The 22,362-nt window shown below is 38.3% G+C and overlaps 1 protein-coding gene across 6 annotated transcripts in view; it reads right to left on the bottom strand.

The window, feature by feature from the left end:
- Positions 1-22,362, bottom strand: part of MCC (MCC regulator of WNT signaling pathway) — a 180,902-nt gene that overhangs the window by 13,951 nt on the left and 144,589 nt on the right. For all 6 annotated transcript variants that reach the window (XM_068176000.1, XM_068176001.1, XM_068176002.1 and 3 more), the window contains 7 exons: positions 18,449-18,595; positions 18,061-18,150; positions 17,249-17,397; positions 15,426-15,566; positions 14,173-14,273; positions 11,742-11,925; positions 4,788-5,022 (listed from right to left, as the gene is read on the bottom strand). In XM_068176000.1, the coding sequence (XP_068032101.1) occupies positions 4,788-5,022; positions 11,742-11,925; positions 14,173-14,273; positions 15,426-15,566; positions 17,249-17,397; positions 18,061-18,150; positions 18,449-18,595 (1,047 nt within the window). The remainder of the gene's footprint in view (positions 1-4,787; positions 5,023-11,741; positions 11,926-14,172; positions 14,274-15,425; positions 15,567-17,248; positions 17,398-18,060; positions 18,151-18,448; positions 18,596-22,362) is intronic.

Genomic DNA, 22,362 nt, shown 5'->3' with positions numbered 1-22,362 from the left:
AAACCACCATTAAACAAAGATTGCCAAAACAAAACAAAAACAAAAAAAAAAAAAAAAAAAAAAACCAACCCAGAATCATGTTTCCACTGTTTAGCTTGCCTTGCCCTAGGTCACTTAATGGGTGAATACTAAGTTCATGCAGACATTTTCTGTATTACATTTCTCTTGTTCACTGTGTAAACACCTCTGAAAGACAGAAGTTTCTTGTTGTGTGGCCAGCCTAGGAACAAGTCACTGTTTATTAAAAAGAAAAAAAACAAAAACAAAAACCAAAAAAACCCCTAAGCACAAAATTTATAGAGGCATCTTGCTTTATTGTTCAAAAACAATGCTGTTCATATTTTAGCCATTATTAACAAATGTTATACAAAAGTAAATCTTTACATGTATTTAGACAAAGTTTTTATGTCGAAGGGAATCTAAGTTCCTACCAAAAATCTCCTGTCTGGATTAAGAGTAAGCAGTGCACACAGGTGTATTGCAGTTACAACCACTACTGGCTTATTCAGAACAAAACAAAAATAAAATCCATATCTCAAAAACCCTGAGGGGCTTGGAAAGGTTTGTATGAGCTTTAAAGTCATTGATTTATTCATCTGTGTGCTTGTGAACTGAAGGTTAGAAGCACAACCAGTTTCATTCAATGTGGTTTACATGAATTTAGATGTTAGGCAAACTTACCCTTAATTGCCTCTGTCAACAGTAAAAAATGTAAATAATAATGATAAAAAATGATGGGGACATTTTGTTACAGGAGTTGAACTGGATAGTCTGATATACTCAAGTGTATGCATTTAACTTCTTAAGTCTCTACTTCTAAAACCATTAATCTGCTTAGACTTCTCAGTGAAGGCTGAGAAGTAATTTGAACAGAGTATTTTGACACTTGTATGAATAAAAGATACTTTCGGCTGTCTGTGTGGGATGGTCATGACAAGATCTTTCCTGGCTAGAGGATGAAGCTAGGCAAATTCAGCCCAGAAATAAGGGACGTTTATTTCCTAAAATTAAAATGTGAATTTATCCACTACAACAATGAATCTGTGGAACAGGTATTTTCTCATTATGCAAAGATTTTAACTTATTTTATTTTCATAATTTTAACTTATTTTATCATATCCAAACTCAATATAAATTTGACAATCAATGTGTAACTCCTTTATTTATGAAGACAGTAAGATTAGATCATCATTTATGAATTCAGCAGTGTGCATCCTGTCTCAGAAGACATATCATGTACCTCACATATGTTACTTTTGTCATGTCAAAACAATGTGACCTGGAAGTGAAGAAATAAAAAAAAAAAAAAAAAAGCAGGGGAAAAGTTAAAAAGCTTCTGTCAGCCAGTGTCTTACAGAGGCTCACAGAGAAGGAACAGGAGGGAATTGAGAGGCTGATGATGGTTGAAAATTTGATTGCAGTTGAGGATTGTGGTATGGACCCATGCAATGTGGGAGGCAGAGTGGTAGCAGCCATTTTGGGAAATTCAAGTAGCTCAGGTTTACTTAGAGAGCCAATATGCAGCAATTTTTTCCATGAAAATATGTTTCCTAAAGACTGCATCTAAATTTAATTGAAATTACAGCACCAACTTTGTATATTTATTATTTTCCTTTTCTTTCAGCTACAGGCTGCTGTGAAGCATTTTTGCAGTTTAACACACTTGCTGCTTCAGTGTGAGCACAAGTGGCATTCACTAAATGAAACCCTGAAGGAGGAGGGAGGTAGCAAGTGTCCCTCTTCTAGGGGATTGCAGAAGACTTAAGACAATCCATGCAAATTCACAAGCTTCAGGTATCAAATCCAGCAGTTGTTCTGGGACTAATTAATTTATTATTGAGGGATAATTTGTACTTGCAGTCATACTGTAAGCCTGGTTTTGGGCAAAAACTTGAACAAAAATTAAAAACTTCTGATCCAAAATAATCAGAGATACCACAGAATTCTCAAAATCAAAAACTGTATTCAATTTGGTCACACAGAACTCTAATGTAGCCAGAAGTTTTTAAAGTCACAAAAAGTCATGACTCCAGGAGAACCACAGTAAACAAGGTGGGATGTACCAGCCTTCAGAATTAAAACAAGCATCACAGCAGATAAATGTCATGCTCTAGTTAACTGTATTTCACTATACAAATCTGTAAGAGCATGAAGGTCTGTAACAAAGGTGGACAATGTAATTATTAACATTTTCCACCAAGAGACTGTAGTCTCAAAGCACATCATGAGCAACATTATCAACACCTGTACAAAGAAAAAGGAAAAATTATCAGTGGAGGAAGCTGAGACTTCTTATCTAGATTAAGTCCTTTGAAATGCAGGAAGGCTGTAAACCAAGAATTATTTACACCCATCAGAAGTAATCTCCTTGCTAACTGGGGCATGACAACAACTGACCTCAAAGCAAGACTACTCAATGATAAACCTAGGACGAGAATGTATTTGGAAACATGGTTAATTATTGCTTGAAGCAAAGAATTGAATTTTATAGGAGTACTGGCAGACCACTACATCTTACGCTCTGGATCAGTAAAAAGTAATAATGAACAGGGCAGCAGAGAAACAACCCTCAAACTGCCATTCTAATTAATAATGAAGAACTACTGTTGTAAAAGTATTTCAAACTGATGAGGTGATCCGTTTTTACTGGAAATCAGAAATGGAAGGTGCCAAAAGATGTGGCAGAGATTCCAATGCAGAACCAAGTTTTGGGAAAACAGCAGGAGATTTTTAGACCCAGCAATGCAGGAAATCATCAAGTAGCTTGGTAGAGCTGTATTATCCTTGCTAAGAATGTAGAACAGAGAGAACAAATTTAAAATGCCAAACAATTAAGTCTTCTGCAGTCCATCTGCTTCAAGTTAAATGAAATACTGTAAGGAAACTTAAATTCTCTGTCACAGAAGGAGGCAGATGCATATGCTGTTCTGTGTAAGATACATGTTTCATATAATTGATATAAAAAATATACTCAGAAAGCCAAAGTGAGTCCTGACCTTAGGCTCAACTCTGTTCTACCCTGACAAACAGATGACGAGGTGTAATGCAGACAAATCACAAGTTTTCACAATTGAATTTTCACAACGTCTCTTTTAGAAATGTAAGGTTTTCCTGCAGTTGTGAATTTCAGCAAAGTACAAGAAATTACAATGAATAACAGTACTGTCAGTTTCTCTGTACTGCAAAGGGATGAAAATAATTCCACACACCTATGCAAAATGCGTGTCTATTCTGTATGCACTCCACACAACCCAGTCAAGAAGAAAATGTTCTTCCAGAGGCAATTCATGCAGTGAAAACACTGCCAGGTCCAGCCAAATGGATGTTGTGTGTCAAAAACAAGTTAGATGACTGCTGTGGGGACAAAAGAATTACCAGCACTCAAAAGTGTACCAGAAATTTTGATAAGCAACTGCTGGTGTTCCTGACAGTCAGGGAAGACAAGGCCACTACTCACAAGAGCTCCGCAGTTTGCCTTACCTTTAAGTTAAAATAAAGTTAGAAAAATAAAGTAAGTTAAAATTAAAAAATAGAGGTAAGAATGGCAGACAAGAGATTTCAGGGAAGATCTGGATGCAAAAAAGGAGAAGGAAGTGTGATATCTGAAATACACATTGGATTATGTACCAACATCTTACAGTACAGATTGCATGCTTTAGTTGTGGGGAATATATTGCTGTTGGTCACAAAGTATTCAAACAAGTAACATAATTTTACATCTCCCAACCTCTAGCAAGCAATCTTTTCTGAACTGCGAATAATGAATGCATTATTGCAAAACTGTATCTGCCATCATGGAAAAACAGCACCATTAAGAACATAATTATCATCACCAGGCTACCACTTAGCCAGAAGCAGCACATCTGAACAAAAATCTCTAACTTTAGAAGCTCATGAAACTATTAGGATTTTCTGTCCCACTCAAAATTAGGATTTTCTGTCCCATCACCTGACATTTCAGTAATTAGTTGGCTAAATTAGGACTTGCTAAAATATAGAAGTTAAACTTAAACTGAATCAATGCCAGACAATTTCTAAATGCAGACAACACATTTGTATTGCCTTTGGTATGTTCCTACATTTTAGTTCACCTCTCAGAATCAATACAGAAGACAGACTTAAAATGATGTAAGCTCTACACCTGGTCAGTAAAGATCAGCTCTTCTAGATCACATCTTAACAGCTGGACATATAAACCAGGGTTTTCTCAAAAACCCTCTGTTAATGCAAGTCATTACACACCCTACCCTTTGCTCAGTCTCTGGACTGACCTACAGATTGCAGCACAGTGCCTAGAACAGCTCAGGACTTGTGACCAACTGCCAGAGAGCATTAGGGATGATACCTGACAGATCATTCCTCCTTCCACACCAATATGAATTTGTTCTGCTTCAGTTCACAAATATTCATGATGCATATTTGCAAGCTCGTAAGTAATGAACTATCTCTTGGGAAGTGCTGAATCATGTTTTTTGGTCATCCCTGAGCAATTCAGCTGCCATATCTCTACAAAAGAGTGCATCTGGTTTGTCAAGAAGAGTATTCCAAGTTTAGAGAGACAGATGAAGTCCTCCTAATTCAGAACACACACAGCTCATCACTGTTAATGCACTACCTTCTGTCTCTTTCTGACTACTGGATTTGCAGTCCAGATTATGTGTTTCATCAAAGTTACCCTTTATTACCCAGTGACCACTATCAAAGCCTCCTGTGTGTGACTGAGCATGTTTTGTGACACAGGGGCACTGCCAGCAGAGCAGCCCCCCTCCCAGTTATGAATAAAATACCTTCATTGCCATGAGTTCCTGCATCAAGACTGCATTTTCCAGGTCCAGCCTCTGGTTGTCTCCACGTGGCTTAACATCATAACTAAGAGGATCAATGTGGATGCTTTCCAGCTCCAGCATTGTCAGTTTCACTGCTGCCCTGTCATTTTTCAGCTGCTGGATGTAATCCTTCAGCCGCTGCTCATCCTCCTTCGTAAACTCCGTGTCACAACTGCTTGCGGTTGAGCTGGTAGTACTGGAAAGACAAAGAATGGTATTAGAAAAAAATACATTTGAAACAAAACCCTAATTTTTACATCAAGCATCCTCCCAATACTTCATCAACACATCTGAGTCTTAATTAAAAGCTCATAGAAAGTACACAGATGTAGCATGGACCGGACACTGCAATGTGAAGTGTGACAAATTCAGAAAAGAAATTAATTCTCTAAGCTGCACAAGAAAATTGAATTATGTGAGAACTTCTCTGCAAACCCAGATATTTACTGATGTCTAACAGAATTACTTTATCTGAAATGGTGTCTTCTGAAAAAAAAGTGGTGGATTTTTTTTTTATTCAAAAAGGGAAAAAAAAGCTATTTAAGACTTCTTAGCAATAACAGCACAGAAAGCTGCTCAGACACTGAGTCTTCTCTGAGAAGAAGCATCTCCTAAGAAAAAAGAATGAACCTAGACTTGATCTATCTCTGCTCATGACCATACCAGTTATCACCTCAGATATTTTAATGGATACTTTTAGGAATCAACCTAATGAAAAATTCATTGGCAGATGCCAGGAGAACTTTCAGTTCATGTGAAGGCGTACTCCTCAGCATTCCTTCAGGGCTAGAGTGATTTAAAACTAACCAATGGAGTAGCAGAAATTCTAATAAAAAGTTATCATGAAAGACTTGTTGGATCTTCTGAACAAATGAGTGCCCATTACTCTACCCCATAAGTGTTTATACAGAGATTGCAGAAAGGGGTAATAATGTCATTAGAGCAATGGGAGCTTGAGTGCTGCCTACCCACCTCTATGCATGCCAGTGCTGCAGGGGGCCCAGACTGACACAGCTGTAGCATTCCAGGGCTGAATATTGTTGCAATAACACTAAAAGGAAAATAAAATGCCATGTTGTTTCTATAGCCTCACTCAAAGCTCCCTGCTGTCTCCTGAGGTCCTGTAATCAGCTGCCGGGTGAGGGATAAATCATCCATTAACTGTGCCTGTCTGGAATGCTAGATGATCTCAGTTATCAGCAGGGGAATAAATCACTTTCTGTATCAAATTGCACTGCTGTTCAACATTTTTGTACTAAGAAAGAAAGTCCCACCCACTAGATGGTGTGAGAGCCAGGATGATGTCCTAAAATATTATGCATGTGCAAATGGGAAGCCTATCAAGACAGGTTTGATTTTTCTCTTTCCTTTGGTTCTACTTCAGCTAAAGCTACACTGTGCTTTTAAAGTGCTTCATATAATTATTGCCCATCTTTCCACAAATTCCAAGCACAGCCTTGGAGAAGATAGAGAATCGGCAGGTCTACCAAGATCTCTCAAAATCCTTCCCCCTCATGGAATATCGTATTACAGCTCTTTACTACAGTTCTATGTTAATTTCACATTATTCCCTCCTTTTCTGAGGGATAAGAGGTGCCTGCTATAGTCGACACAACTGTAAATTGCTCTTTGCTTTTCTTTTTATCCATTTCCTTCTGCAGTGGAACTTAAGAGCACTCCGTATCCATATGCATAGAAACCCTTTCAGGCTGAAACAAATGTTTTTTCATACTATTTCTTGATTAGAAAATCATGAAACACTAAATCCTGCTTTACTGAGCCTAAAGGCATCTGCTGAATTAGATATTTATATAAAAAGAATGAGGATAGACAATGTGGAAAGTACTGAAGTCATGCTCTAAGTTTCTTCCTCAGCACCCAAAAACTGCAATTGCAGAGCTTTTCTGGATTAAATGTAAAACAGCTGTTGTTAGAGGAAGGATAGCTTTAAAAGTCTTGGGGCACAAAGACCTCATCTCAGTTTTTGCTTGAAAAGAAAAGAAAACCCAGCCTTTCTGCTGCAAATGAAACCTGAGCCAAAAAATGCTGACAGTTTATTATTATGTTGAGCTGGACCTCATACTCCATGCATATTCACAGATTTTGGCCCTTGAAGACCCACAGCTATGCATATATATGTTAGGGGAATGGAACCCAAAGTGAATAAGGCAGTCTGGGCTGCTGCCAGTGATACTCAGGCTGCTTTTACTTCAGTCCTGGCTGCCTGCCTGCAGCTGAGTTGGCTCCTCTGGTGAATTGCTAGCAAGATCCTCTTCAAGTTTTTTTTTGTTTGTTTGTTTGTTTTTGTTTGGTCTTTTTTTTTTTTTTTTTTTTTTTTTTTTTTTTTTTTTTTTTTCCCTGAAGTTGAAGGGAGCTCAGCAAGGAACTTGTGTCTCAGCCAGCACACAAGAGGACAAGAACCTTCAGCCTCCCCCTGCATTTAGCAGCACATCCCCACCCAAAAGACTGGAAGCAGCTGGGGTAGAAGGGACAGAAACAGCACTGCAGTGTTTTTGATCTCCTCAGCAACTCTGCCAGGGCGTCCTGCCCCAAAAACCCCACCAAACAACTCTCCATAGCCACAGTGCTGGTCCACTACTGCTCTCTTCAAGGGATGACAGCTGGTGAGCACTTCATCCTGAATTTCTGATATTGCCCTCCCTTCTGAACAGCACTCAGGACAAAGGAAAACATTTATACTATAATGCATCCATTCAAAACCCACATGAAACTGTTGCAAAAGATGTGCAGTTTCTTACTTCTCAAGTGTTTAGGTAAGCACAGGAAAAAGATCACAGTTTCATCACAGCTGGAGGGAATACAACATCAATCTGCCCGTTCTCATGGATGCTGTATGAGAACAAGAAATATTCTTCACACTTGTTTCATTCCCTTAGTCTTTTATGATGATGTCATGCCTGGGTGATGTCAAATTAATTTTCATATACAATTTTTGGAAAATATATGGGCTGGTACAGTGTAATATCAGCCTTAAATGCTAGAATGCGTGTGTGCATAACATGCAGTGGATGGACATAAAAGAGGCTTTCAGAAGTGCTTCTCTGTGAGTAGTTTCTGCACACTACAAAAATGTATCCATAAACCCTACATAAACATCATTTTATCTGTTAAAAATCAAGTAAATAAATTAATATAATTGCAATTAAGCAATGGTGTGGATAATACAGTTGGTAGAATTGAGATTAACATTGTCAGAACTGAATCTATAAACTTGCTTGAATACCTGCACAGAACCTAATGCTTTAAAGAATGCTGTTGATCCACAGTGCACATAGCCCAAACACCTTCTTCCTAGCTGAACATTGTGGTTTGAGATCTGGGACAGCACAATGCCAGTTTCTCTTCCCGAGAAATTGAAAAATATCCCACTCAGGCAAAGGACAAACAACAGCTAATATCAGAGCCTTTGGTAAACTGCCCTGCTTCCTTCTGAGACTGCTTCAGTCCAGCAACAAAGTGTTAGCAGATAACACTGAGATATCTATTTAGACACTTCCAAATAACATATTTGCATGCCTCAGCCAAGATAATCTTGTCTGTTACCAAATTATCTGAAACCTGAGATGGTTCTGATGAGAGATATATTCCTACCACTGACTCAGTTCAGATATTTTGTGACACTGCATAATACTGAAAAGAATTGCCTTTGCATATAAGGGACCCAATCTGTCCTCCCATGAACCCAGATGTAAGGTTGGGCTTACTAGCACAGCAGGGCATAAAATACACCATTTTCAGACAGTGTTACAACTGGACTTCTTCCCTTTTGTTTCCTTCCAAAGGTGCAATCAATCAAACCTTGTTGGCAGTGTATGTTCTATACTTCGCTTCTGTCCATTTAAAATAATTATGACTTCCAACTACACTGCAAACCCATTTCTATTTTCAGAAACTGATCTGGCAACATTATTGTGGTGCTGCTGCCAGTCAAATGAATTTAGATCCTCTTTCATTGCCTTTCATTTATTTTCATTTCAGTTGCTCCCTTTTATAGTCTTTAACCACTCATCACTAGTGGCTCACCAAGCACTTACTCTCAGTAACATGTTCAGTGATTTGATTCAGAATCTCATCTGAAATTTCAAAACCCAAGATGGGTCAACAATTCCACTGTAAATCCATATTCTACAGGATTTCAAACAACAGGGAGAATTAGTAATTTGTCACAAGTCTCAACAAAGGATAGTTTTCATCATCCTACTACCACTTTATTCCTTTAGTTTCAAAAGGAAAAAGGCAGCAATACATATCTGCAACTAAAAGCCTGCAACACTGAAACATCGAAGGCAAGAAAAATCTGTTTTGCAGATTCAAAGTATGTTTCAATTGAATACTGTAAAAATATTTTCGCAGTGGTCCCCAGGTGGGCGGTAGTTCACATAGCACTCACTAGAGGTGGGAAGAAACAACCTTAAATTGTGCCAGAGGAGTTTCAGATTAGATACTAGAAAAAAATTTTCACTGACAGAATTGTCAGGCATTGGAATAAACTGTCCAGAGAAGCAGTGGAGTCACCATCCCTGGAAGTGTCCAAGAGGTATTTGGATGTGGCATTTGGGAAGAAGGTTTAGGGGTGGTTATGGTAGTGTTGGGGTGATGGTTGGATTGGATGACCTTGAAGGTATCTTCCAAACTTGATTTCTGTGGTTCTGTGATATAAACACAGAAAAGTGTATGCCTTTTGAACCAAGTCAGATTTTCCATCAATGGGCTAGCACAATGTCTGTTCCTATAAGCTGGAGAAGGGATTCCTCACTTTTGAGACAGGGTAGAAAAAATCTGAAAACACATCTAACCATGTGTCACGTGAATGCAACAGAAGGAAAGAAGAGAAGATTTATATTTTCTGGAGAAGCTGAAGTTTCAAAAATGTTTTCGTTGATACATATGCTTAGGCAAAGATAAACTACCTTGGGCATGCGGAGGGGAGAAGGACAACAATCTATAAGTGACAATCAGATCAGGGTGCTGATGTCACAAATTCCTGACTTGCTGTGTGCCCTTTGGGTGAGTGACAACAACTTTTATCTCCTATGTACCACATATATAAAAAGAAATTGTAGAAGTTATGTCATTCAGCACAGTATCTTGATCCACACCAGAAAAAAATACTACAATAAAAATAGTGGCTTAAGGTAAAACATTTCTTTAATATAAGAACACTAAATTTGCATTTTCATATTAATGACATAGCTTATCCTGATGAAATTTTAAATTCTATGTCACTTTAAACATATTCTGCTGAAACTTCATCTACTGAGCCAACCTCTTACATGGACACATACACACAGGTCCAGCTGACCACCAGTGAACACAGACACAAACACAGACTCTTATCCTCCCAAAAATTCTGCTTAAGCAAGCAAGAGCTGTAGGGATAACGTTCCTACCAAACACTTTCAGTGCAAGTCTAGGAAAGCAAACACTGAAACAGGAACAATCCCTCTCCTCCCCACCAGTTCTTCCCTGTCAATACTCGAAACCGCCTGATCTGTTTCCAAGAAAAAAAGATCACTATGCCTTGACTACATGCCACATATCACACAAGGAACAAAAACACTGAGGTAGTTCTGAAAAACTAAAAACGACTCTTTCAAACAATAGAATGGGAAACAAGCTTGGCTTAGGTAGAGGTTTTACTACATGCAGACATAGAAATTGTGTTTGCATACAGGTGTAGATATGGCCTAAGACACAGCAAGCCAAGTGCTTGAAACAGCTTCATGTAATTTCTTTCTAAGCCTGGTTTAAATGCTTTTGGTAGAAAGTGTGATCAGTGTGCTACTAGCACAGATGCTGCCACAATCATTTCTATGTAAAGACACAGCTTTATTGCACTGAGAGTGCAGCAGAAAACTTCTCTGAATAAAACAACATTAAAATTCATCTCACATTAGGACCCTGTTCCCTCAGAGTACCTTTTTGCTACCTTTTTAGCTATTCCATGCCAGTCATATGGCAGGAAATAAGATCCTTTGGAGCAGGCATCAGCATGAAGAGGAAATGATACAGTACTAAAATAAACTTCTGAAGTGTCAAAAAAAGGACAGCATTTGAATAAAGAACTGGCTAGAAAACTGAATTAAAATGAAGTTTTAGAGCAAATCTGAGAAACAAAAATAACTTTTAAAGAGAAAAAATACTCATCTATATTTATCCAGGACACTTGCCAAATTTGTATCCATACACAAGCACACATATTTACTGCAGAGTATAATTACACCACAGGCAGGCAAAAACTCAAAATGAAGCTGCTGGTAGATATATTTGAACTGGAACACTTCTGCAATAATAGCTCATCTATGTTTTATTATTTTATAGGTCTTCAGAAAAACTGCAGTATCCAGTCCTTCCTGAAGAAGCCAATCTATTCCACACCATGAGTGAAAAGAACAGGATGAGAAGAAATAATTTGGAGGGGTGCAAAGGGTAAGGAAGGAGAAGGGAGAGGAAGTGGTTTAAAAGCAAATTTGCAACATTTAGAAAACAATTCTTGAGCACTCCAAATGCCAGTGAAAGCCTGTTTCAGATCTCTGGTTCTCCGCACGTCCATGCTATCTGCATACCACAGATATGAGTAACAAGAACATGATTTGAGTTCCAATAAAACAGTAAGAAAGTCACTGTAGTAAAACAAACGTAATGGTTTTGCCCTTTATGAGGAAGATCAAAGTTCTGAGTCACACATTTGCAACAAATTTATATAAAACTCTTGGCTGGAGTTCCTCAAAGTCCAAAGACAATTAGACCACTGAGGCATGGCAACTTACAAATCAAAGCACAGAAGCCAAAGGACTTAGGTGAGGGGAGATAACTCAGCAAATACAATAGAACATAACTTTTTGTCTGGAATCAAAGATTAGGAGATCAGGAGAGCAGAAGAGTTGCAGTTACCTGGTGTGGCTGTTGGAGGACAGGCTTTCCCAGGGCTGCACACTACAGCCTGTGACTGCATAGGCTCCCCCACAGCTCCCATCTAGCTTCATCAGCAATGCTTTTGCTGCATTCTCAGCTGTCTTCCTGCAGTCATGAGCCCTCTTAAGCATCTGTGTGACATTTTCATCACCTGTCTGGTCCCCTAGTTTTCAAGCAAACAATGTTTCAGTCAGAAATTAAAGGCAAGAGATCCTTCTACTCACTCTCAGTTTATACCAAGACAATGACAATAAATTACCAAGCTGTGAAATAAAAGCAACTTCACTTCCTTGTGAGCATCAGTGATTAACTGGGACACTGGCCTGAATGCACCCTGCTCCTAGTCACAAGCTCCAGGTACTTGTGGCTCCAGGCAACATGTCTTAAGTGATGCAGAATTTTAGCTTGTCTATTTGTAATGGATGTGCATTCTGCATTAACACTAGGTTTGGATGCTCAAATTATGAACACATTATGAAGACACTGGAAAAGCCTCAGCCTCAATTACAACTCTTACTCCAGTCGGTGCAGTGTGGTTTCACAGTGTAGCCAACTCCATAACTTCTCCTCCCAGCTACCTTGGTCCCAAGCCTGATGGTTTGCCAGAACACCTTCTTACAGGCTACCTGGCCAGATAGAAGAATTGCCCTGCTGCTCAGAAGCACATTTTACAGTCATGCATACTAAGCCAAAAGAAAACTAGCCCTGGTTAAATTGCTATAATTTTTAGTGGTTATATAGCACCTGTGTAGCTGGTAAGCTTCAGGAGAAGCAGGACTGAAACCACCACTGTCACTACTCCTACAGTCTTCCAGCTGCACTGCAGTCAAGTAATGAAATTAAGACATGTTATTGGCTACACAAAAAATCTACAAATGTATTTGTAGATTAAGCTACAATATATTTGTACTTTAGCAAAACCCAACAGCTTGTTCTTATATTGGATTTTCATTTAATCCTTGTTCAGGTCAATTACTTATACTGCACACTTGTTGAGTGAAGGGTATGCACTAGAAGTAACATTAATGAGGAAGAAAGGAAGGGTGAATGTTCTGTTAAGAGAAGCTGGATACGCTCATCATTAAGTGATGTAACACCCATGAATTTTCTGCTCACAGATGTTGATATAAAACTCGACTGATCTTCAAACCAAAAATCTGTTATTTTATCTAGGTGTGTTCATCAAATTTCATAATGAAGTAAAGTTACATAAAACATACACAACTTCCTCCACACTGTGCTGTGTAATGAGAAATTTACACTATTTCTCAGGGCTGTAACTGATAATACCATAAGTAAGAGCTGTAGACAGACACCTACATAAAAATGTAACTACAGTCTCTTCTGTAAAATGCACATCAGATGAAATCCTACTCAAACTCAAAGTATTTCTTCCTAATAAGATTTCTTTCTACCACCTACAGGAATAGAAAATCCAAGTCTAAATTCACTTTTGCTACTCAATGATCTCTGCCAGCTGGGAGAAGTTCCCTAGCACATTGTGGAAGGGAATAAACAGAGTTTGGAGAAAGGTAGAAGAAAATCTCAGAGATCCCCTCTACTGAGAAGCCAGCACTCCTAACACACCAGGCACTTGCTATGCATCAGCACAGTATGAACAGTTATTCTCTCTCTGAATACTTCTTTCTACTTTAAGATTACTATGACTGCCTTCTCCTGTCAAATAAAAGAATGGAACTACTAACACTGGAATTTCATTGTGCTATCACCTCTTTCTATCAGAAGAATGGAGCCAGCAGCAATGCCAAGCTCCAAATTTCTGAACTGTACTGTACCTATGATAGTGGCTTGTTCCGTTATTTAGCAGGCAGCATATTAAAAAACAATACCTAGCCACAGGATTAACTAACCATAAAATAAGAAAAATCCAGAACATATAGGCTAAAAAGAAGATAGAATGTTTTAAAATTCCACAGCAAAGGTAAAATAGGGGGTCGAAAACTACAGCCTTTAAAAAATTTTATTTGTAACTACTCAATGCTACCCTTGTATTATTTTAATCTCAGTTTTTCACAGATTAGACTGTTTCTGGGGAGTCAGTCTTAGTGAATCTGGACTTGCAACTACCACAGCTGTATGGCCCTAAGCCATCTGTGCTCACTAGTATTGTTTAATTATTCCACTCTGTACAGTTGCACACCTAAACAATCTCACCCCTGCCAGGAGAGGCATCTCCTTGTGAAACCAACACGGGTGAATTAAAATTGCTCTCTTGCATTTTACCCCCATTTTTGGGGTGTATAAAATAATTTAAATAGTTAAAAACAAGAAATGACTGGAGAGCATTCTTAAGTAATGGGTGATGACATGATTCAACATTACAACCAATTCTAATGCTAGCTGACATGCCAAAACAACACTTAAATTAAGTGATACATTGACATCTCACCAACAGAACCAACACCTGCAGCTCTGAATTGTCCAAGAATGAGACTCTGCTCACTTGCTGCCAATGCCAACAGCAGCTCATATGCTTCTATGCACTGTTCACTGAAAGGGAAAACAAAAACCACACAAAAGTTAACTGCAATTTAAAGAACAACAATACTTGCAATAGCAACAACAAAAAAAGAGCTAGCTGATTAACTGCACGATTCTCTACTACTTGTCTAGCAGCAGGGATATTACAGAACATGACATACATAGCTTCTATTACAAGCATTCAGCAGTCTCCCCATTCTTATAACAGTGCCAGGCTGGCCTCAAGTAATATAACGAGACAAAATATAAGAGAGTGACACAAAATAAAGGAAGCTCCAGAAACATGTTTTAAACAGGTGGCAATAGAAACAGTGGTCAAGATGATCCCTTTGAGAAACTTTTCCCAGACCATCTTACTATACAACATACAGTATTCTATACTCTACAATATAATTATACTACACAGTGTTGTAAGCAGAAAAGAGGCAAGAAAAATACTTCTTGTTCTGTCCTGACTGTAAGATGTTCCTCCTTACGACAGAACAGCTTCCAATTATATTTATGAGTCATACAATCCCTGCTGAATTTTAATGTTTTTAAAAATACATACTAATATACTATAAGCAATTTACACTTCATTGCAATTTGCTCAAGGCTGAGAGCAAAAGAATACATTATTTAAAAGGCACATGATTTGTTCCAAGACCAAATCTGCCTGTCCCAAATTAGTTGCAGTTGAAGGTGTTAAGTGATACCGTATTTTTGCGAACAGTTTGATGCAAATTTAGATACTTACTACCAAATACCAAGCCATTAATCCACAATTCCAAATGATGCAATACAAAGTCATTCTAAGTTATGTGGAGTGTAACGCTCCACTGGTCTTGGGAAAGTACAGAGAGTCTGTCTCTTAAGGCTGGATTCAGCAACACAGTCTCAGCCTACACACAACCCCTAATTTAAATACTAATTCAGTATCTAAGAATGAAGAGATAAAACCTCTACATTCCTTTAAGATGCTGGTCAACTACAGTTGAAATACCCTGTAAGAATAACTTCAATTGGGTAGTTTGTCAGGTAGTTTAATCAAAGGGCTGCCTTTTCAGGGAGGAAACAAAAAATAAACAGTATTACCTATGGTACACCATCAACTTCACTCTTGAGCACTTCTACCAAGTCTCCCCCAGCTCCCTATTCCTGGCCCCTTGTGTAGGTACATACCTGTACTGCAGTGCCAGCCTGAGGGCTGTGGCATTGGACTCGTACTTGCCCACCAGCATGCTCATCCTCTCTGCATTGCTCTTGCACTCCTCCAGTGTTATTGTTAGCAAGTCGTTCTGGGATTTCAGGTGTTCAATACGGCTGCAAAAAACCAAGTAATTTGCAACCTTCAAGCTTAACTTGCAGTCACTGTCCTGAAAATTCTAGGAATAATCACACTTCAAAACAAAAATGTCTTAGTCTGCACAAGTGTTTTTTAATGAAGATGGTAAAATCCATCAGTTCTGTATAGCTTATCAGAAGCCAAGAGGATAGAAATTTTTCTTAGGTCATTCTCTTCTCCTCCCCATAAAACGTAGTCATAACCCTGTGCAGCAGCAGCAAGCAGAAAGCTGTATCCTTGTTTTGCAGACACAAGACTGCATAGGACAGTTTCATATTAACCTTTTGCTCAATTTTTCTGCCTTCATTCCCACTGTCTGCTGCCACATTTGCAACTTGTTTTAAATGGCATATTCATTAGTGTGATTGCGGGTGTGTGCAGGGATCACGCAGTTGCATAAATGCCTCCTTTCTTCTGAAAATCCAGAGTAACCATTCCACCTGAAGTCATGTTTGGGTTGTGATTAGAGAGGCAGCTTCCAAACTACGAATGAGTTTTCAGTGAGGCAATGTAACCTCCAAATGTTCTGGCAAAAGTCAAACAGAAGCTTAACTGTAATACCCTCCCACAATGAGGTTCACTCTGAACATGGAAATGAAGATTCAGAGTATCAGTATTACTGTTTATTCTCTCTGCTGAACCACACATCAATATACTTTGCCCGACTGTAAAAATTGGATATATGCCAAAACCAAAGAGACAAACAATTTGAAACCTTGCACAGGTGAAAGACTAATGAAGAAATCCATGCCATCCAGGACTCTAAAATCACTAACTTCTTGACAAAGAAGACTGAGAAGGGCTAGTATATATGTTTGTCAGAACAAAGCCCTGACTTTTCTAGATGCTAGAACTGCCACTTTCTGTATCTTGACATCTTCTATAATGATACATGTTGTCAAAGCATAACTGTGCAGTGTACAGAAAAAAAAAAGAAAAAAAAAAAGAATCAAGTTTTGCAGCACTACAAAAACACAAGCTATAAATAAAAAGAGATATTGTACTCATCAGACTATATTTGATCTAGCTGTGGGGAAGACAGAATTTGGATAGAGACATGCTGAGACACAATTTTCATACTCCTGATCAAGTTTTGATTTTATGTGCCAAAAAAGACATGAAACACTGGTTTTGATAGAGCTTGCTAAAGGATAACACCAGCAGTGTTTTAACTGCAGCCAGAAAGCTGTAATCTCTCTTCTGCAGACAGAAACCTTTTTGCTGATATATAGGCGACACCACCATGCATCAGTACATTTATTGAGACAGTTAAATGCCATTATTCTATTTCTTCAGAACAAAACAAAGCAAGCTAATTTCAGAATGATGCAGACTAAGTTATGGGAGTCCTTATTTCAAGGAGTAATGTGTCTTATGAAAAAAGATGTCGTGACTACTTGGTCAGGCACAGAAAGGGAAACTCCTGAGTGCAGACAGGGGAAGGTGCTGTGCTGATCTAATAATGCACAAACAAACTTATAGTCATGGAAAGAATCCTTAGCACACGATTCAATCTCCTCTTCAGCAAGCACATTCCATGCTTATCTGCAGCTGCCACAGCTGAGCTGGAATTAAACTAAGAAATGGTCAAAATGGGTAAAAATAGCAGTCAACTCTAATGAAGCTAACAGAAGACAACATGTCTAAATTTCTAGCTCACCTATTCAATCTCTCCGTCTCCACTTCAAACTCTCGGATTTTGCTTTCAGAGATAGCAGATCCATGTGAATAGAGAGTCTGGAAGATTTCCTGGATGTTTGAGCAGTCTTGGAGGGAATGTGCTAGATGCTCAGCCACCGTACTAGAGACCTGCACAGGGCAGTTAATAGATCATTGTGAAGAGATACCCACTGGATTTCTACCAGATACTTTCTGCATTAAGATATGCATTTGATTGCATGCACTCACTTCAACGCATTCATTATTCAGTTTTTGTTATGAATTTTACATTGAATAGAACATTTACAAGATTCCACTTTTAGAAGCCATTTTGTTCTAAAATTCTACTAACCAAAGGTAAAGTCCACTATTTCATTATACATTTTAAAAGCCTACTATGCAAGTTACTTATGTTCTTGAGAGCTTAGCAAAGGGTTAGAGCCAAGTTCTTCAGTAAAATAAATATTAACACACAGTAACAACAGTGTTATTGATTTACACTGTCATTTCAAAAGCAGAATCCAGTTTGCTGTTGGTTGAAAGTTGTGAAATGAAACTGGAGAGTCTTTCTGAGAGTATTTTGGTGGAACTGACTCCAAAATTTTCCTCTTGAAGTCACTCATGAGAATGACTTCTAGCCACTGGTTTTGGGAAAATGAGATCTTCATAGTGGGTGAAATATTCTTTGTTGAAATATTTTTGCTCAAACTAGCTTTTAAAGTATTTTCAGATAGTAAACATATTAATTTTATTAAGAAAACAATGCTTTTATTGGAACATGGATCACGCAAGCACACAGTTCTTAGTCCTTACCCCTATGCTGCTGATTTCTGATCCTAAGACAGGTCTATCAGATGATGAAGACTCTGATCTTGTCTTTGACAACTTCACTCTTTCAGCAACCTGTAAGTCAGAATGCTGCACAGGTTACACAGCAGCCCATACCCCATAAAGATCACACAAACCCCATCTGTTCTCTAGTTACACTTGCAAAGCTGAAGCAAACTACTAGAGAACTGAGTCCTGCATTGTAACTGAGAGAACTACAATCAATAATGTTTAATTCCTTTCTACAGCTCAAGTTCACAGACCTGCTCAGGACTCCCCTAAATGTCTCCCAGCTAATTCCATGCTTGCACAGCACAAAATGAAGCCTGCTTTTCCCAGGTCATGAGAAGGGTTACAAATACACAAACCCGACCTTGGCGATGGGAATGTCGTTGCTGCTGCTGCTGGTGCTCAGCTCTCCTGTGCTGGGGTTGATGGGGCGGTTGGCAGGAGTAAGGCGGCTTGGGCTGGATGGGCCCGTGGCCTGCACACTCTGCAAACGAGTCTGCAGCTCCCGAACCTGCAATAAAACATAACATTCTGATTTTTCTACTTTTATGGTTTAAATAGTCTGGAGATTTTCTCATTGTCTAGCCAAGTCTAATTGCTTCTGGCTTCATCACAGAAGTTACATTTTTGTACTTTGGTGACCGCAAAGTTTTCACATGGGAAGCAGATGAGAGGAGGTTATTTTAAAATCCCACTGCTATCAGTTTTTTAAAATATAAGCAATGTGGAAATATGCAGAATACTGTAGAATAAGTATTCAAAGTTTCAGCTGTACTACAGGTATAGAAATAATTCTCTCTGGGGTAAAGCTAAAGCTCCAGCCTAAGATGATGATGGCTGAACAAACCAAATGACAATCCTCCTGTTAATGGAAAACTCCAGTGCTGAAAAAAACTCTTGACTCTTAAATAGATCACATGGTGACCTGGTCATATTTAAAGGTTAAAGAAATTCAAACATTAATCATGTTTTGAAACTACAGTCAACTAAAACTACCATTCAGTGAGTAATGTACAGAGCAAAAAAAAATACCAGCAAAGTACTCAACCAACAGTGTGCAAAAGCTCTCTGTAAAAGTACCCTGCAAACACTGCATGGTCCTCATAAAACATCAGATACTTGTAGAACTGATGTCAAAAGATTTTCAGTTTAAAGGTTAAAAAAAAATAAGAAAGGCCTGCAGGAACCAAACTACAGTTGTGCTAAAGATTACAGTGTTTACCTTGGAATAATTCTTAACAGACAAGGAATAAATGGTCTGCTTAACTCAACAGTTATGACACAAGGTAAAGTGACAGAGCTCATTTTTCCCACAGATCTCAAACAGAGTGTGAGATGGGAGAAGGTGAAGGAAACCATCTAAAGAGGAAATCCCCCTGAACACAGCTGTCCTTAAATACACAGGTTTCTATGCAATTTTGTTGGAACAGTCCCTCTACAAAACTGAACTTGTGAAATTTTATCAGAAGGCCAGTCAAGTAAAGTTCAGTCCATTTGATAGCTTCCCTCGTATGTAGCATGAAATGCAACTGTGATTCCTACTGTCTAAAGAAAGGTGAGATTCTATACTAAATACATTTATACAAAGACTAAGCAAGCAGAAGTCCTTTAGTCAAAAAACCCCAAAATTAAAGCTGCATCAAAGCTTAGACTTTCTTGGGTGTAGGTGCATCTGGACAGTGTTTATCAGTCTCTGAAGCAGCAGCAGCAGTCTTGTTCTCTGCACAACAGATGCTTCAACCTACTGCAGAGAGGAAGAGTTCAAGTTGGAATGCTCTCCAGTCACCAAGGCAGTATTTATTGCCTCCTACAATTCTCTACAGCCTGCTCCTATTTCCTGAAGAGTACCCCTGCCTCTCCCTCCGTTGTATGCAAACTGAAGGACAGACTGTCTGCACATTTAGTGTCAAAAGAATTTTTAGGTATTTACAAATTAAGAAAAAAGAAAAAAAGTCTGTGTGTTTTACATAACATGGTATTTTAAAAAAGCTGTAAGTGGCAACAATAAAAACACATAAAGTCACACTGCACTTCTAAGTTCCCTGTTCAGTTGTGGAGGAGTGTTACACCTTGAACAAAATAATTCCAAACAACTAAAATACACAAAAATGTTAAAAGTAACTTGCTGAAAAATGGATATGGGTGCTTGACCCAGAATTATGTATCATAAATTCAATTATCTCATGAAGTTAACTGAGCTGAGCGTATGAAGTGGACATCCATAGCAACTATCTTCTACATATTTGCAGCTGAGGCCTCCTTTGTTTACACAGACACATTTAGCTTCAACATAGGTACGCAGCTGCACTAATGCAAACCTTAAGGAAAAAAGTGCTCTACTGCTACAAACCAATAATTTCAGCCTGTTGATATGCATAAACCTGAAATAAACCACGCATGCATATTTTTGCTTGCAGATGTGGAATGTCAGTGCATTTAGGATTTGCACTGTGGCACTGACATTGAGAAAAAAAAAGCAACCCCAAAACTTCATTAAGTCAAAATTGCCATTTATTACTATTTCTTTCAACCCAGGCTGTACCAAATTAAATTCTCCAAGTGCTTAAGTTACAGCACTGTATAAAAGCAAACTAACAGAAAGACCGTTTGGATGTATTCTTTATAAAATAAAACCCAAGCCTCCATGTCCAGCTTAAAAATTGCTATAATATTCACCTATGCTCAGAAGCCAGTCCTGGAAGGTTGCAGTTCAAAAGCAAGTAACATTTTAAATTTAAGTGCAACCAAGAAAGAGAGTGCTAAAGTTGCTTAAATGCCAAGTGTTGGTAGACTCTGAAGTTTAGAGCTACCTTATGCAAAGACTGTATCACACTAACCTTTAATGCAGGTAGGTTTCCTTTATTCTGTGTTTTTTTTACTGTGAAGTGACTATTGGCCAGGATTACAAAGCTAATTATTCATACAAATCTGTAAAACAACACTGGCAACAGAAAGAGAAATTAACACAGTTAAGAATGTAGTCAGGTGAAGTTTTGCTCAGAAAAGCACTTCTAGAAGAAAACTTAAGAGCACAGCACAGTTATTCATCTGTGCAACTCACTGCCTTAATATTGTATCATAGAAGCAACCATGAAAACAAACTGCCTGCTTATCTGTCCTTCTTGATGTATTTACTAAGTCAGGCCTTAATTTATGAAATTACATGCTGAACTGACTGCTATAAATAACTGCACTAATTTTACCAACACTGAGTAATGGATGTTAATTCTGAGCAGGATAATAGGGCAAGTTTGTATGACCGGTAAAATCACACATCTCACAATTCCTACATTCACCAAGCGACTCATGGCTGGGCTGCCCATCTTCCACACTGCCCAGAGACACATTAGTCACCAAAACCTCAATCTTAAATAGATGCATATGCAGCATCTCTTCAGAATGTACTTTTCCACACTGGTAGCTCTTCTACAGAAAAAATAAAGAATGACCAAAGAAGAGAAAAAATACCCCAAACTCAAATCAAGAGTTCAGAAGAGCCATTTTATTCTCTGGTTTGGTGAATCCACAGGTTATGAAAAGACTGATTTTAAAGACGGGATTAAAAATTGTCTGACCCCCCCATGTCAAGTCTTTAGCATCATTACCAATGTAGTATAAATTATTCTGAAGGTTAACTCATAGAATGAAGGTAAACTGCAGTACTGCACATGAGAGACAATAAACACTTGGAAATGGGAGAGAGAGGAAGGGTAATGTCTTACAGGAAATAGATTACAAAATTGGCAAAATGCAATGGGCAAAGACAAGTATAGAAACAAACCCAAAAAAGTTACATTATAAGACAGGAAGAGTGTGGATTTCTGAGTTTGGGAGGAGGAATAACCAGGAAGGATCTAAAGAAAAATTTCTTGAGTCCTTGCATCACACTACTTTAAAAACAAACATGCAGAAGGGTATAAAAATTGCCATAAACTCCTGAAACACTAAAATGAGGTGGAAACTGTCTGTCAAGCAGATCTTATCATGTGGTCAGAAAAAAAAAAAAAAAAAAAAAAAGGATTTGAGAATGAAGGGAAAAAGGAGATATCCAGGGAAATGTCTGTGAAATTCAGAAAAAAATATATGGAAAGATCTTCCAAATGACTGAACGAAGTCCAAAAAATTACAGAAGTAAAAAAGTGCTGGAACCCTGGAAAAAGCAGGAGCAGGTGCATTAAGTGAGACACAAGGCAACAGAACCATTAGGTTTCAGAGCAATGGATAGCCTAGATAAAAAAAAAAGGTCAGGTGCAAACAGATGTTCTCAAGTTATTAATA

This window comes from Anomalospiza imberbis, chromosome Z, assembly GCF_031753505.1.
Source record: "Anomalospiza imberbis isolate Cuckoo-Finch-1a 21T00152 chromosome Z, ASM3175350v1, whole genome shotgun sequence".
Lineage (NCBI taxonomy): Eukaryota > Metazoa > Chordata > Aves > Passeriformes > Viduidae > Anomalospiza > Anomalospiza imberbis.
Note: the sequence above shows the minus strand (reverse complement) of the source record. Positions and strands in the feature narration are given on the sequence as shown.